Source organism: Sylvia atricapilla, chromosome 3 (assembly GCF_009819655.1).
Source record: "Sylvia atricapilla isolate bSylAtr1 chromosome 3, bSylAtr1.pri, whole genome shotgun sequence".
NCBI lineage: Eukaryota > Metazoa > Chordata > Aves > Passeriformes > Sylviidae > Sylvia > Sylvia atricapilla.
Window position 1 is genome coordinate 54,144,507 of NC_089142.1, and position 17,735 is coordinate 54,162,241.

Below are 17,735 nucleotides of genomic sequence, written 5' to 3' on the forward strand. Positions count from 1 at the left end.
TTTTCTTAAGATTTACTGAATTCAAATTAATCTTTAACAATCTGCCATTTGACTTCAGACTGCTAACTTCTACAGACAATTCTGTTCTTCGTTCTCATACCTCACCTACCTGCATCAGACAACTGCATAAGGTTTCTACAGGCATCCACCAACCCTTTTTATATTACAGCAGAGCTTTTTAGTAGAGGTAAAGTATCTCACCTCAGACAATGGAAAAAGAGGCTGTAAACAAATGAAGCAAGGATAGAATGGTACAACTACCACTAAGGCCACTATTTCAGCTTAATATTAGGAGTTCATTTTTCCTTATATATGGAGTGCATTTTTCCAGACACACAGGTACATAAACAGGCATCACTGTATTTTCATGTTTTTCAGCATACTATTCCCAAAATTAGTTACTTTAAGAACCTCTATCTCTACAAAGCTAAATCTGACAATACTCTTCTAAATCTAATTCGCTCAGTCTCAGATAAGTATCACCCAAACAGTAGCTCTAACTAAAAAAAAAAAAAAAAAGAAGAATAAATTACAAACACCTACCGGGAGAAGAGTGTCACCACCTCCACCTTTGTACATTTTGCCTACTGAGCTGTCTTTGAGATTAGCTGCCTGTTCTGCAAATGATATCTCCAAATTGATGTCAGTGTCTGAAGATGGCATATCTTCAGGCAGGTTCTTCTGCTCATCTGTTCCAAGACTGAACTTTGAACCTGAAAACACCATTAAAAAAAAAAAAAAAAAAGTTAAAAATCAACAGCACAACTGAGAACCACTCAATGCATGAGAGTAAGTTTTAAACCTAGTAGAAAGTAATGCTGTGCAGGCAATGAACTTTCTGATCACAAGGTAACTTTTGTGTCAGTTTAAATATTAGCTATTGGCAAGGGTTCAACTTTTGTAGGTTTTCTTCAATAATTTTGCCAAGGCATAGGGTTTTCTCTCCTACTTATATATTATAAAAAGAAAGAGCAATCCACCTCAAACAAACAGCAGATTCTTGCAAAGCCAAAGAGCTTTGGCATCAGAAGTTTCTTGCCATCAAACACTTTCCAGCCTCAAAGACTGTAACATCCTGCAAACAAATCAGCAAATTTTTCTGTTGTTAAAATTTCAAAAGCAATAGAGAATGTGTTCTCTATGATCCAAAGCATTAACAACTGGGAATAATACGGTGTACACAGATCTTTGTTCCATCATTCCTGTTCTCACCTCAGTCTGGATTCCTCAAATCAGTTTGGGCATGTTTCCATGATACAGGGAAGGACAAAGTACACAACAATGGCCTTACTTCTCTTTCTTTGTTCCTTAAAGGAATCAAACACTAGACAAATTTAGAACATTTTTTTGCTAAAGGAATAAAGAATCAAAAAAGGGAGGAGCAGTTCTGCTTTTAGGAAAAGAAGTTTCCCAATTTTACAGTACATCAACCACTGCTTTTGGTCTGAAGTTAAAATATACTGTGAAAGAAGCAAGAAGAAAATTATACAGTAAAAAACGCTATTTAATACAAGAGGAGTCTAAGAAAGCTTTCGGTCCCTCTGCCATCCTTCTCATGATATCTATCCAAAAGGAAGATGCATTCCATACATCAAGGAATAAGGTCCTTTTACAAGACATTACAGAATCACAAAATCACAGAAGGTTTCTAGGTACTACAAAAGAGTAAAGTCACAGAATAAATAAGGTCAGAAAAGACCTTTGAGATCACAGAGTCCAACCTAAGACCAAACACCACCATGGCAGCTATATCATGGCACTAAATGGCGTGTCCAGTCTTTCCTTAAATGCTTCCAGGGACTCCATAACCTCACTGGGCAGTCCACTCCAAGACCTAATCAGCCTTTCTGTGAAGAACTTCTCCCTAATGTTCAACCTAAACCTCTCCGGGCACAGCTTGAAGCTATGTTCTCTTATCCTGTTATTGCCCGGGAGAAAAGACCAACCCCCACCTGGCTACAGCCTCCTGTCAGGCAGTTGTGGAGAGAGATAAGATTCCCTTGAGCCTCCTTTTCTCCAGGCTTAACCCCCAGCTGCCTCAGCCTCTCCCCTTAAGATCTGTCCTCTGGACCCTTCAACAACTTCACTGCCCTTCTCTGGACATGCTCCAGCCTGTCAATGTTCTTCCTGAATTGAGGGTTCAGAACTGGACACAGAACTTGATGTGCAGCCTCTCCAGTGCTGAGCACCGAGGAAGAATCGCCATGATTCTGCCACTGGCTCCTACCCACTTCAGGCTGCAGCCTGTTCAATGCTAATATACCACAAGTGTAGGAAAACTGGACAGAAATGAGCATGAGTCTGAAGGAGAACCATGAGCAATGCGTATGTTTTGGGGTAAGAATGTTGTGTAACATGATAAACTAATTTTTTTACAGTGCTGTGGGAAATTTTTGTATGGCCTAGAGAAGCTACCCTAAACCAAGACAGAAAGAAGCTCCCAGAAAACAGGGTACAGTAAAAGGTGATTCTGAAGCAGGGGAAAGCCTGCAGATAGGCTGATTAAGAGGAGTCAGGGAAGTGCTGCTCTACACTGATGGTATCAGTGGTCTGTAAAAGAACTGAGCTGCAAGCCCACAATCCAAACGACATATGAGGCAGGAAGTTTAAAAAAAATTACAGCACCTTGACAATTTTTCTAAATTTTATCTGCCTCTTATTGAAAACCACGAAACTATTCTCTGACATTATTTAGAGGAAGTCCTGAAAATAACCCCAGTCAGCCAGGTCCAGACTCAGGGGACCTGACTGGCAAATGGCCGAAGCTACCAGAGCAACTCTCTGGTAAGGCACAGGGCTTCACACAATCACTCTCATGTCAAAGTACTTACTTAAGCTGAGGCACTTTCAGGGAGAGAAGGTGGATTTGAGTTAATACTTTGACTCTACTTACAACCAAGCAATGCTGTGAGAAGTAGAATAGAACATTTTCATATTCTGCCAGGTGTTTGTGTTACTCATCACTTGTTTTTTCCAGAGTGGCTTCTGCTCACTTTCCACAAACCCCAAAATGCCTAGGGCATACGCTAAAGATTAAATTGATCTTGAAACTAGAGCTGCTCATTTTGGTAAAGAGATATCTGAGTTCTCAGTAAGCAAACATATCCAAGGTCAAATTCATACCTGACTCTGATCCTTGGCATCCCTGCGTGTATATCTGTATATATCATGTAAACTGTTAAATGCATTTAAACGAAATGAAAGTGGCTTCCCATCCCCCCAAAACTTTTGTCATGCTAATGTGGCCTATACCTGACCTACATACTTCCTACCAGCCTAGGAGGGATCTGATGTTAACAAACAAAAAAGCAGTATCTCCTATTTCAGTCCTCTGGTCCTACGAAGGTGTCATGTAAAGCAGATGTCTCAACAATGCTCTGCACATTTTAAAGATCTGGAAGTGCTGCTGTCATGGGGAGTCTCTTCTTGGCTGTATAGCCTTGCTCCCATTGTTGTACGTTCCTGAACTAGGCAGCAGCTGTAAGAGGAAGTAGCTTTGGTGTTCTGCCAACCTGCCAACCACATGCAATATTTAATGAGAGAAACTGCAAGTGAGACACAGAAAAATGTAAATATTGTCTATGAGGATGTGGAAACCATATTTAATATGAGTTCTGTACCCTTTCCTTAGTTCACAGAGCTATTTAAAGATTACATAAAATGATGTGAATTCTTCAGGAATAAAACAAGGAAACACTGTAAGTGTCAACTGTGCTATATCCCAGATTTGCTAGAGAATCTTGAGTATACACCAGTGGAGCTAAGCTGACAGATCCTAGTTTATGACTAGAAAGGTAGAACGATTTTTTCTTTGACTGACAAAACATTTTTCAAAAATGCTACTTCATAGATGGTTATAAATTGAAAATAAAAAAAACTTGTAATGATTACACTGACAGAATTACTTTGGCTAAAGGATCCTCATTTATCATGTAAAATGAAAAGCAAAACCAAACTCTTTAATTAAAAACCACCTTATTTCAGGTTTTGCCCTACCAAGAAGCAAACATTACTGCTCTTTACCCTCGTATTACACCCAGTACACACAATTTATCCATTCTCTAGACTGTTATGCCTTGAAGCTGCAGAGATTTTATCTATTATTCCTCCCCTGTAGCTAATCCTAAGTTCAGAGACACAACTGCAGTCACAGTAAACTGACTTTTGCTACCCCCCTATTTAAGCTAATAAGTATTTAGCTATTCATATATTTTATTATTTCCTTTTTGCTTCTCAAGAGGTCTCAACCAACACAGTTATTTACTCCTTTTCACACAATTCCAAAGAAAATAGCTTCTTTTCTTTTGTATCTATTGAATATAATGCTAGCTTTGCAGGCCTTTAGTGAGAGTTATGGATTGTTAAAATGATAATGCCTTTTGAGAGCTTAATACATGATTGTGAATTTTCTTTTTGTTTCCTGTAGATACACTCCATACCTACATGAAACAAAGGCAATTATTACGTTGTGAGTTTGCATATATTATTTAGTCAAGCGACAAGGTGTGTTGGACTGTTAAGAAACGAGAATGGGTTCACATAGCCCAGGTGTGGTCTAAGGGTAAAGCACTAACAACTTCAGTCTGGCAGAAGCACTTGGGAATGCAACATTCAAACATTCCATTAGGAGCAGTCATCACCTTTGGAGTATGGCCAAGAAGAGTTTTTTACCATAACAATTTTAAGATGTCTCAATTTAGGCTTCTTTTTACAATGTCTGAGATGATGTTAATATTTTTTCAGGTAAAACTGGGACTATTTCTGTGTCAAAGAAGCTTTCTATTTAAAAATAATGTCCTTGGATTAGGATTTCATAAATATTTAGTATCTCTGAAATATCCGGCACTGTTTACTTCTTGCCTTAAATTCATTCACTGTTTGTGTAACACTTATTTGCTCATCATTCTGGAGGAAAGATCAAGCACTCAACCAGGTGTGCACTTTTAACACCGCCAAACTTCCATGCTTTGACTGCAGATTGAACTGATTTTTCCTTCCTGTTCCAATCTTGGGAGCAGAGCCCACTGTAGCATGCTGACTAGAGCAGGAGTGTATCAGGATGTAAGCAGGCTGCATTTGCCATCCAGATCACAATCTGTGCTGAGGAGAGCTAGCATATGGGATCTGCCTTTCAGAACTTCCCATTTCTGAAGGGTTCTTCAGGGCCACAGGGGAAAAAAAGAACCAGATGTGATAAAAACTCTGTAATAATTTCTTGGTAATTTTCCAGCTCTGAATCCTACAATGAAGTTTATTGACACAAGCACCAGGCATTGCTTCCTTCCCTTGTGCTGAACCAGCAGCCTGGCAGTCCTCCCAATTTTTTTACTGTTCTTACTGGAGTGAGGTTTGCTGAGAGGGCGAGAGGGAAACACGCTTCTGGAAACACACAGATTCAGTGTTATTCAGGGCTCATTTATATTCATGTCTCCCACCTGAAGTGCCATGCACATTCTGTACTATCCATTGCTATCTTCAAAGTCTACTTCTAAAGTAACAATTTTTCCAAAATGCTACTGGTCAGTATTCTAGAACTGAAGCAGAACTTTATTTGGTGGCTTAATTACAGCTTACTATCTTGCAATAGGTAACTTGATCTGCCTGCTTAGTGTGGGTATAGGGTTCAGTGTAACATCTATGTGCTATCCAGTCCTCCAGAAGAAGCAAAAAACCCCAACGTATAAACAAAGTAGAATAAGAGTGCAGCATCTTAAAACTTAAATGGCTGCCAGTAAATAACCTGATCTCTACAGGGGTGGCTAGGGTGGTATACCAGACACAGTGCAACCCCTTGCTTTGAAGAAACCTAACATGATGCAGGAGAGCCAGCCTTTTACTACTGGACCAGAACAGCAGAAAGCTCTGTTGAAGTCTTTCATCAGAACTCATACTCTCAAAACAGAAACTATGGAGTCAGCTAAGGACCTCTGCGTGTTTCCCTATCCTGACAGTGATAGGAAAGAGTCTTCCATGGGTACTGTGATCACATGCCACTGAACACAACCTAGGCAAATAGAACACTATTTCATTTCCATTTTCTTTGGAAAGGCAAACAATCTTTTTTCTTTCACCACTGTTTTTCCTTTAATTTGAACTACAGGTATATAGCCAGTTCTCATGGTTTTTTGTTCTTTTTTTTTTGATGCTTGAGTCCAGTCAGTTCTCATTTTTTTGCTTATAGTCCATTTCGTTTTATTCTTTTGCATGCACCAATGAGTTTATGCATAGACTTTCATTTCCTGTACTGTACAGCAGAGATAAACCAGAAGCAATCAATTAAGGATCAGAAACAACCTGAGCAGAAGCTACAAGAGAAAGCTTCTCCCAGATATCTTGATAATAGGTTGATCCCTGATAATAAACAGGGTTTCTCAAGTGGCTCAAAGGACACAACCTACAGGCATACTTAAAATTTTACACACAAACAATGCAGTCCAGAATAGGTTTCTCATAATAATTTAATTTTATTTTGCTGAAAAGTTACTTAAAATATGGCCCCATGTACTATCCTGTGTAGCTGAACACCTACAAACCAAAATGAAAATAAAATAGAGAGTAATTTGACAATACCTTTCGTTCCATCATGTGTTTCATTTTTGTTTTCACTTGTTCTCACAGCTGAAGGTTCACTTTCATCACAGACCTAAGAAAGGAACAATAAATATGCATGCCTATAAAAACCTAGTGTACGGTTCTAGAAACTCCTTTGACTCTGTGCAGGATTAAAACACATACTCCTGCAATTCAGGGGCATGCAAAATCACATCTCTGTATTTCAGCAGAAAACCCCTTGCCAAAGTCTAAGGGGATCTGAAACCTAGGTAATTGAAAAAGAAGCAATTAAGTCAATTTCTCTTTTTCCTAGAAGGCTACATGGGTGAATGACTTTATTTTCCAAAGTGGCAAAGAATAAGAAAATGCAGTCTGACGTGACACTGTAGTTTGCACTGGAAAGGATATGGAACGGGAATCTGGAGGAGATACTCTGACTGTGTCTGACAAAATTCCTTTCTCTTGAAAAAGCTAAATGGTTGCCTCCCCTAGAGAGCAATCCCAACACTTTTGCAGGACAGCTTGATGTTAATATCCATGCTTACAGCTTAGATTTCCAACAGCACATCCAGGACACTTCAAAGAGACAAAGAACAAGGAAGGATTTGAACCATCCTCTCCTTTCTGCTCTACCCAGTCTCAAGATGTGACATTTTGTGAACAGTAGTTGGATGACACCAACTACTGACAAAATATTTCAGAACATGTAGCAAATCTATGCCCATATATATGGGTATACATAGACTCATATACATTTTTACTCACATATCATCTTCACTTTTTGGCAACTCAAATTAACAATAAATGTTTAGCACACTGTATTTCTAACTGCATTTTACTCAAGAAATTTATAACTCCATACTTACTGAGAAGACAAATGCAAGTTTTAAAGATTTGTCCTACTGGCACAATCTGTATTTTCTATTTTTTAAATTTTTTAATGAAATATCTTGGGAGGAGGAAGAAGTTGGCACAACTGCCCAGAAAATTATCTCTATTTCACAAAGCAGCAGAAGTAGACTGGGAAGCTGTTAATGTACCAAATGTCTAGCTTCTCTTTGGGAACATGGCAGGAAATTTAAGAGAAACATTAACACAATTGTTGTGTTGATGCAAAACATCAACACTATTGTTTTACCTTTCCTCCTGCTTTCCTCCAGATGAAGGGAGGCTACAGGATTTTTGGAGGCTATTATTAAACTGGAATGACTTCATGCAGCTGCAGGTGGCTTCAGTCCTCTTTTGTTATATAAAAAGCTTTCTAATGATGGGTGAGTAACAAAGCAGTGAGAAAAGTTATCTAGGGAGGTAGTGGAAGCCACTTCACTACAGGCTTTCGGTGACAGATTTGGTGAATAACCACAAGCAACAATTTCTGAACCATTATCTTGCTTTGGAGAAAGGAATTAAATACAAGTTTGAGGACTTATACTTGTATTACTTTATTTCTGTCAAGGAGACAAGTTTAGAAGGATTTTTCTCACCAGTATTTCTGTATTTAATAAATAGCCATTTGTTTTAGACATCTTAAATACCTGAAATCATTTGTCTTCAATATCAAAACATGTAGTTTAAGAGAAGCAAAAATCTATCAAACACTCTGACATAGGATTTTCAAACATTACAGTATGTAGCTTACATACAGGAACATGAGTATTTCTTGTGCCTTACTGAAATAGAAGAAAAGAGAAATTATCCTGCTTTAAGCTACATGATATTTTACCTAAATTGCTCTGCTATTAGATCTTGTAATTTTTAGGTAGAGTCAATTACAAATCAGACCCCAGAGAGCTTTTATGGATGTAATATCTCTTCTGCAACCACAGGCAAAACAGAACAGGGAAAGGGAAGTTGGGACTCCAGAATATATCACTTCCCCCACTACACTTCAGCTGAGTTTAGAGGGAGTTGCTGAAGGAGAGGAAGCTGTCGAGAGAAGGAGGAAATTAAATTCCCTCAAAATTCACTGTGCTTTCCATCACCACAACCACTGCACTGAAAGGCACCGTCAGCAGCAAGAACAAGGGACAGAGTTGAGGTCAGGTAAACCAGTCATGCCATAAGGTCTCATTCTTATGGCTGAAATCTCAGTGCTCTCAGGGAGCAGAGAGGACACACACCCCTCTCCATGGAAAAGGAATTCTAATCATAGTCTCCATTCCCCTCCTTCCCCTTTCCTGTATATGAGAAAGAAATTCTCTTAATATCCCATGACGGAAAACCGGAACCCTTCAGGGCCTGTCAGAACAACTTCCCATACACAGTTTAACATAGACATAGGCCCTGGGAGTTAGTATGGGGTTTACACCCCCAGCTGATTGGCATAAAAACCTAGCCAAAACCAAGGAGGTTAGGCTAATACCAAATTTTTTCCTTTTTTTTTTTCTTTTTTTTTTATAAACAAGCAAACAAACAAAAGCACCAGTAAGTAAGAGGCAACCACTCAAAGGTAAAAGTGTGGTAGCTCTTTGGATGATTTTTGTGATGAGTTTCCCATCTGTGTGAAAAATAATTCCTACTGAAATGAGTGGTTGTTTTATTCAACACCTTTAAGTACGATGAGGCCAATATACATACTTCTTTATAAATACTAAAATAGCTTAATGCAATGTCAAATCTCAACAAACACTATCCCTGAAAATTTAGTGAAAACTTCCCTTGGAAATCAGTGAACTTAGACACAAATCTTTCGAAAATATCCCTTTCAGGTGCCACCCTGCTCTCCCCTCATCCATACATGTCCCTCTCTTCTCTCCGCCAGAATCAAAGAGAACAACCGACAGGAACTCACTTTTCCTTTTGAGTCATTTTGTTGCCTGAAGATATCTCTGACATCAGGAATCTGGTGCTGCTTGTTTTTTTTCCTCATGGTTTGTGTGACAGTCTCTACTCTCTTTTCCACCGCAGCTCTTTGGGTTCGGGTCAGTGTGGATAAGAACACCATGCTTTCCAGGGAGTCGCCAGAGCTCTCTCCAAACAGATTTGACAAACCTGCCTCCTTCAGCCATTCTTCTTCCAGTTCTCCCTCTGAGCAATTTGAAGGAAAAAAGGCATAAACATTGGCTTTTGACTACTGCCAAGCACACTGGATTTTAATGACATGACACAGTTAATATAATTCACAGAAAAGTACCAAGGGAATACACAATTAAGAATTACTTACACTGTCATGCCTCCGAAAAAAGCTATTGTTTCTAAAGAGCCTCAAAAGGTTTAATATACGATATAAAAGCTTTTAAAGTAGTTAAGCCAATACAGATTGCTATGTGGCAATCTTCATAATAATCTAGAGCACTTCCATTAAAATCATATACCGTTTTATAAATGTACCTAAATAAAAATGCGTATGGGGAGCCTGAAAGCCAGATCATTGCTGCTTCACTGATTTTTAGCTCAATACTCAATCTTTTTAGCTCTCTTACTGACATGGTTCTGCCCACTTTTCTTGATACATTAATCCTACAGCCTTCCACTAGCTCAATTTAATGAAGGACAAACCAGCCTACACAAGTCACCTTAATGCTATTTTGTCATCAGTTCTTATGACATGGTCTCCAGCCTGCTGACAGCCCACAGAACAATTTTTGCTTTAGTTCTTAGAGCTGATAAGGTATCCTTTATTGACAGATCACTGCACATGAAAAAAGAGAAAGCTATTAAATATTTTCACTGATGTCAAAACTTCTGCTCCTGAAATCTGTATCTCCCTAATGATACTTTCTATAAAACACTAAGTTTTGTCTGTAGCAGTTGAGGTTGTGCTGAATGCCAGCAATTCTCTCAAATGTTCAAGCAATATTTCCATCTATCAGATATCTAAAAATACTCCAAATCTGGTATGTTAACTTCACTATTGATTGCATTTTACCACTGTGCCCAGAGCACGTCCAAGTGGGCACCCTAATATTAACAGCATCCAGAAAACAGACAGCAGAACTTAAGTATGAATTCTGCTATGGCTGTGCAGCCACATGCTGAGCCTCAGATGGAACTCTCAGGGCTGGAAAGAAAGGCTATACCCATGCTCCAGAGCAGCTGTGAGCAAGCTCTCTCCCCTGCCTTGCCTCTCCCTGGCTGAGTTTCAGGCAGGTCCATCAGCCACCCCAGGAGTGCTCGTGTCCAAGAGATGCTGCATATTAGGCAAGGGCACAGCAACATATGCCTGAGCTGATAATTCAACTGCGCTGACTCACTCAGGGTTCAGGCCAGAGTCAGCTGCAGCAACCAGGGGGAGGAAGGCTACATATAAACAATGGGAATGTTGGGGCTGGGCAGAGCCTAAAGGCACAGCCACACCAGTGAGCTGAAGTAAGAGAAGAAGTTTATGTACTGCAGAACAATGGGCTCTGCTGCTCTGCTCTGCTGCTCTGGAGTAAGCCCTATGGCTCCATCAGAAGGCCCCATAGCTCCCTGGTCACAGGGGTCGGGAGTCTTGCTGCTTTCTCCAGGAGCCATGTTGTTATGCTCTTCAGAGCAGTGACTTTTCAAAGTGCTTAGGGAGGCAGAAGTGCAAATCTCCTTGAAAGCTCATGGAGCACATGCTTTTCATTCATGTGGAAGCCATACCAAAATGCAAAATTCACCGTTTTAATTTACTGAGACTGTGGGTCTCATAAGAATCAGGAGAGAGGCAGCTACTGCATTGTTAAAATATAATTTTTAAGTGAAAACTGGAATTAAGGACATTATCTGAGAGGACATAAAAACAAAAAAAGAAAAAAAAAGTCCAGCCTCTAAGACCATGCCCAAGGAGTGGCCCATAATTTATGCTTCTGAGAAACAAAAATAGTACAACTGAGCAATCACAATAGTTACAAGTGTAGAAAGTTACTCACTAAACTTAAACCGGTTAATCACTGGCTTGTCTTCTAAAGCGTGGGGTTTCTATCCACAATAGCTACAATAACAAACAACATACACAAAGAGTGAAAGGGTAAGTTAGTTCAACAGTAAACTGCAAATAGTTCAGTTGCTGTGATTTGCAAGTAGAGGCACCTTTCTGATATTCTGCAAACACCATTCAAAGGAAAACCAGCCTTTTCCTTGTCTGATAAAACTCTCTTTCAGGGCATTGCCTGTTTCTGGTGATATGCATCAGAGGCAACAGAATTTTCAAAGCAGATGTTCAGGAAAGTGACCTCCTTTTTTGATCTGTATTAGGTAGGTGCGGTCTCTTGAAATACGACTTGAAGGAAAACCCCTAAATTAGCAAACAGACAAACATTGACAGAACGGATTTCATTACCATCTGGCTCTTTCACTACAAGTGCTACTCGTTCCTCGTGGTTATTGCCTCTGGTTTCATGGATGTTTTCAAGTTCTTTCCAGTAGTCATCCATAGAGAGTTCATCCAAGGAGTCCTGGGATCCTGAGCGGTCAAACGATGCTCCATCGGGGACCTTCTTGGAGTGGTCATGGTTCATTGTATACTGTCCAGACCGACGGCTACAAGTGCAAATTAAAAAGAAATTTTTGGTTAATATCTTAAGATAGAGGATGTATTAATATGTGTGAAGGCAACATGAATTGTGTCGAAGTATCAAAGCAAACCACTGTCAACAAGCAAATCAAGATATTAAAAATTACTTTTAGTATCTGGAATATATTTTCAATTTAGTATTTCTGTTCTATGTATCTCCCAATCTGGAACAGCACGGGAGTCTGTCTTAAAAAGGAAAAAATTAATTCAAGTTCTAGTAATCCTCATTACACATACCTTTAATTCAACTCTCAACAGTCAGGTCCACAAAATTCATGGCACCTGTATTCCTAGAATCACCACCTAAAGAATTTTTCAAAAGTGCCTTTCTGCCTGAGTCAATTCTTACAACTTGACAGTACAATTACTGTTTCCCTTTGCTATTCTGCTTTTATTTTTATTAATATTTACTCTAGTATCTATGACCTTAATTACAGCTGGGAAAGGACAATGTAGAATTACAGCAGTTACAGTTTGTGAAGAAAACTGGTGAGTCCAAATGTTAAATAAAGACCATAGAAACTATATGTTTCTATCTTGCCGCCTCTTTGACTGAAAGCTTACCATTTTTACAGTCTGACATTACTGGTTTTTGGTTCACCCTGCCAAACGTACATTGCTAAGGCTTCCAAAAGGACCTTTCATCTTAAGTATAGCTGCAGCTACAAAAAAAGAAACCAACAAGCTGAAACCTCTAGGTCTCATTTTGACCTCATTAAGTTACTGGCAAAAGTGACCACTGACCTAGTAAAGAATTCAGCTTAAAAAGGACACGGGTTGTAATGATGTTGCTGAAGTTACAGTTCACCCTTACAGTCAAACATACCAAATCAAAAGCCACAAACTGATTCAAATTATCAGTTGATTACATGAGTATTCATGCCACCTTCTCCAGTATTATCCCTACTTTCTGTATAGGTAAGACTTGACATGATGATTTTCAGTAGTAATCTTTCCCTAAACTACTGCTGTAACAGTGTATCAAAATTCTTCCTGGTATTAAAAAATAGCAACTTCTTTGTATTTCAGGAAGAGCTTCAGAGTCCTATATATCTGAATTTGTCTCCATATTCTAAAAAAGAAGATATGGTTTGGGGTTAAGTAATAAATACCACCCATTCCTAGAGAAAAAACATATCAAAGACCAAGCATTGTGGATTTATCACAATGTAAACACAGTAAATTAAATCCTACCTTCCTATTTAGCTGATTTGGCAAGTTTCTACAGTATTGAAATGAAAGTCTCTTGTCCTTACATTTTATCTCAGGACAACTGACGCTTGTTAGCTGTCCCTAGGTAAAAAAGCCATGCCTTTCTCTCTGAAGATAAGCTCCGCGCCTGTCCAAGTCACAAATCCTTTCACACCAGACATGCCCGATTCTCTGATAAGAAATACTAACCATATGGACTTTGCCCTTAAAAGCAAAGAGCCGTATGGAAAGACTCTGAGTTTCTACCCACCCTGTCTCTCTGCTCCAAGTGCAAGTTAATAAATGACAATTAATCACCAAGCTAATGTGCACCTCAACACCATTGCTTAACCTGACCTTACTTGAAAGCTCAGGAGGGAAAAAACAAATAAGGATTAATTAAGGATTGTTAATTTATTGTAATTAATTAAGGATCGTTCAGCTTTTGCATCAATGGCAATAACATCATCATGGTCATAGTGAATTTTACCAAATAAACACAACTTGTCTGCGTAGCTACCTCAATTCTTAAACTTCTCCTGACAGGCATGTCCCATGTGTGTGTGACCAGTGCTGCATGTGAATTCGACTCTTATCATTGCAGAAAGGTGTTCATGGAGTCACAGAAGTGACCCCAGGAGGCAGCTGGGGGGCTGAGAGTGGTCAAAGCAGGTCAGACTTCCCAGCCCCTTGACCAGCTTTCTCTCCTCCTTCAGCTGAAGGTGCTCAGAAGCAGACTGGGTCTCTCTCACAAACACACTCCGGACACTTGAACTGCTGCCTGAAGGAGGTCGAACTTCAGCCTATCATCCCTCAGTTTAACCCTGTGGAGCTGTTCAGCAGCTCTTGGGTGGCCTTTTACCTTTGGAACAATCTGCTCTCACTGATCCACCTCAGCTGAAATTTAACCAACACCACACACCATGAAAAAAACTTAAAATAACAAACTGAATATGAGCATGCACTTTGAGGACCTCTGACAGGCTGAGGTGGGATAGGCTCCAACATGCTGTGGCTCTGTGCCACACTGACAGGGTAGAGCTACTCCAATCCTTCTATAAAAGCCAGGATTGCCACCTTCCCCAGATTAAGTTCTGTCTCTGAGAAGAGAAGCCCGTGTCCTGAAATGCAGAGCTCAGAGCAGAGAGCTCTCAGCACAGAGCACTCAAGGCCTTTTTCAGGGTCCTATGAGCATTCGGTGTACATCACAAACATTCCATTAACTCTCAGAGACAGTGCCCTGCCCTTCAGTCTCTGATCACAGGGCTGCTCTGCTCCAGCAAATGCAGGCAGCTTTTCTTGCAAGGTTCTCCTGGCCTGACCTTTCCATCATCCCTCATTAACAAACCAATACAGCAACTCCTAATTCTGAGCAGGCAGTACTGCCATGCCTTGTTGTGAAAGCCCTCTGAAACAGTCTGACATCAATGACTAGAGGATCCTGATGGGAAATATTCCTACAAAAATCTCAACACTTGGCTGTGAATCTTTGAATCTCTCCTTCAGCATCTGCGTTGCTTTAGGCCCATTTTCAGCTGCCAGCCTCAACCCCAGCCCCAGCAATGCTTGAGCTCCTCATGAGCCAAGTGCCACATCAATCAGCCTCCACTCACTCGTTCCTTGTCTTCCCACATCAGACTCAATCAACTCCCTATCCCCAGTTTCTGTTCAGATTGCAAAGCCTTTCAAAGCCATCTGCATTTGTTCATAGCCACAGTTCACATTTCTGTGGGCTAGGACAGAGAGAAGCTCAGGCTAGGAGAGAACAACTGCTAAAGCTCCAGATGACAGAGCAGATCAGATCTTTTATTCACTTCACTTGGTTCAAGGTTTCTTGCCTTGCACACTCCCCTGGAGAAAGCTATTGGTGAAGCAGTATTTGGTGCATAAGCTGCACAGCAATGGCTCCAGGCATCTTCATTTCTGCCTCTCCTATGAACCTTCCCCTGGGTACAAAAAGGCACAAACAGGACCTTTTGAAGATAATGAGCACAGTCTTTATACCATAGGTTTGGTGTAGATGAGAAGAGAAAAATAATTTTAAAATTTCAGAGCATATGGAAAAACAGGCTGCCAATTAAGACTTATTTTTAGATATCTGTTGACAAGAGCAAGAACATGGGTTTTCTGCTGAGACCTTTCACAAAATTCAGCCCTTCTCCAAACTTATCCTTATACAACAAGTAAGTACTTGTTGTATATTGCACAATAGAAACTCTGAAGTGGAAATATTAAGGCCAAGAACAACAGAGAGAAGGGGGAAAGTAATCAATCAAAGCAATAATATTATAAGGAATCCAAGAGATCTTTTTCAAAGTAATTAATACCTCATTCATAGACTCATAAAAATTATTTTAGAAGTATTTCAAATGCCCCATTTACAAACTTTGAAATTTTGTAGAAAACAGCTTTCCAAAACACTATCAGTAGGAAATAAATAAAAATAAAAAACCCTAACCAAACAAAAAAAAAAAAAAAAAAAAAAAAACACCTACTACAATTGCAGAAAATAGGTTACTTCTCCAGTACATTGTTTTACATTGTTTTCAGGTGTCCAGTTTATGTATTTAAAATTTGAAAAATGCAGCTCCTTTTCACAAGGATCTTAAAGGAGATCTCTTTTTTTTTTTTTTTTTTCTTAGAAAATCTAAGGTACTGCTAACACACAGTCACTTGAAGCAATTTTCAAGCACTTCAGATTACTAAATAACAAGCTTACTCACCAGCAGTTTCTTCACCCCCAGAAAACTCATATTTTCATTAAGGTCTCCACTAACAATACACTCAAACTCCATTAAAATCTTATTAACATCTATTTCCACTTACTTGTAAGTAGTTTACTCTTCATGTAGCTTTACAGGGAGCAATGCAATACTCTCATTTCCAGATGGCACAGTCAGTTCTGACCTCTGATACTCAGACACTGACCTCTGCAGCTGATGAGATTTTTGCCTGTTTATCTCAGTACAAAACAGAGCCCCCAGGTATAAAACTCATTCTTCAATACAGTTATTGCCACATTTAATCTTGTCCCACCCACCAGAGATACTTTTTTTTATTGGAAACATCAAGGACGCAAGATGAAGCACTCCAGGTCTTCCAGAAGGGAGCCATTAAAAACAATTCTTGTAATGAACACCATTCATTACATTTACAAAGGAAAAAATCAGATTTGCATTACTTTGCTAAGTATTGGTGTGCTTTATGTTGTGACAAGTACTCAAAGGAGAAGAACTGTGTGCAAATTGATGCCTGTATCTATCTAACTTAGATCAAAGTTACAAGGTACTTATATGGCTTGAGTTATAAGGTATCAATATAACCTGATATATCAATATAACCTGATGTCAATATAACTCATCTCTTTTTATGAATCTATATTATGTGATACCTATATAACCTGAATCATAGTTTTTATGTGTATATAACCTGATATAAATAACTTTTTATACAATGTAATGGCTAGTATATGGTTAACTAGTTGGTTAATGCTGAATAGACAAGAAGAAAAAAACTCACCAGGTGGAGAGCTTTAGTATAGTACTAACAAAAGTATAGTACTAACAAAAAATTGGCAAGTGCAAAGCCAATTAGCCACAAAATAAAGAATCCAGACCAGTTAAGACCAAAGAGGCCAAGGAACACTGTAATTGCACATGCTCCAAAGAGTAAGTTGAAAAGTTCAGATGGGAGGAAGACCTTGGAAGCCTTCATCAAAGACCTCTGATGATCCCAAATTGGGGAGGCACAAGCGCAGTGTAAAGAACTATCAAATAACCATGAGATCGTACTGTGTAAATTAGTTCTGGTGCATATGTGATGACGTTGTGTGTACTAAGCAATACCAACTGTAGAAATAGACCACAGCACTTGGCAAGGGTGGGTGAGTTAGGAGGAGAAATTCCCCTCACCACCAGTGCTGCAATAAGCAAATACCTGCTCTATAGACATCAGTCCATGGGGATTTATTTCTAACCTATCTTTCAGGTATCAAAATGTTTTCTTCACAGCCTTTCCTTTCGTGACCAACTGTGTCCTTTCTCATCCTTCAAGAAAATATGACTCTTTACATTAATCATTGATTTATGCCATAATAAAAATGTGTGCTTTTTTCCCCAGTTCTGTCACCCTGATTTTGATTTCAAGAGTCATTTTATAACAGTGCAGCTGTCTTTATTCCTTATCTTATTCCCTGTGAAAACTAAATCTCCCGTCTGTTTCACTGCCTTTTTAGCAGTTCATAACTGATGTTTGTCATGTGTAAACTACCAACACCTAGAGATGAATCAGTTTGTAAGTGCACTTCCATGGCATTTCAGATGAATTCACTTTGCAGAAAGATAATGTTGTCCTTAATCCCATTTTTCTCACTTGAGAATGAAAGACTATGTTGTGTTTTAAAACAGTGAGTGATGAGAAAAAATACAATCTTTGTCATTTTTGTAGTGCTAACCACTAATTTTGGATCTGAATATATTTCAACATCACAAAAACATAATTGTATAGGCACCAA

The 17,735-nt window shown here is 39.2% G+C and overlaps 1 protein-coding gene across 2 annotated transcripts in view; it reads right to left on the reverse strand.

The window, feature by feature from the left end:
* Positions 1-17,735, reverse strand: part of ARHGAP18 (Rho GTPase activating protein 18) — a 95,538-nt gene that overhangs the window by 27,060 nt on the left and 50,743 nt on the right. For both annotated transcript variants that reach the window (XM_066315367.1, XM_066315366.1), the window contains exons 2-5: positions 11,798-11,997; positions 9,344-9,579; positions 6,571-6,643; positions 544-713 (exon numbers count right to left, since the gene is read on the reverse strand). In XM_066315367.1, the coding sequence (XP_066171464.1) occupies positions 544-713; positions 6,571-6,643; positions 9,344-9,579; positions 11,798-11,997 (679 nt within the window). The remainder of the gene's footprint in view (positions 1-543; positions 714-6,570; positions 6,644-9,343; positions 9,580-11,797; positions 11,998-17,735) is intronic.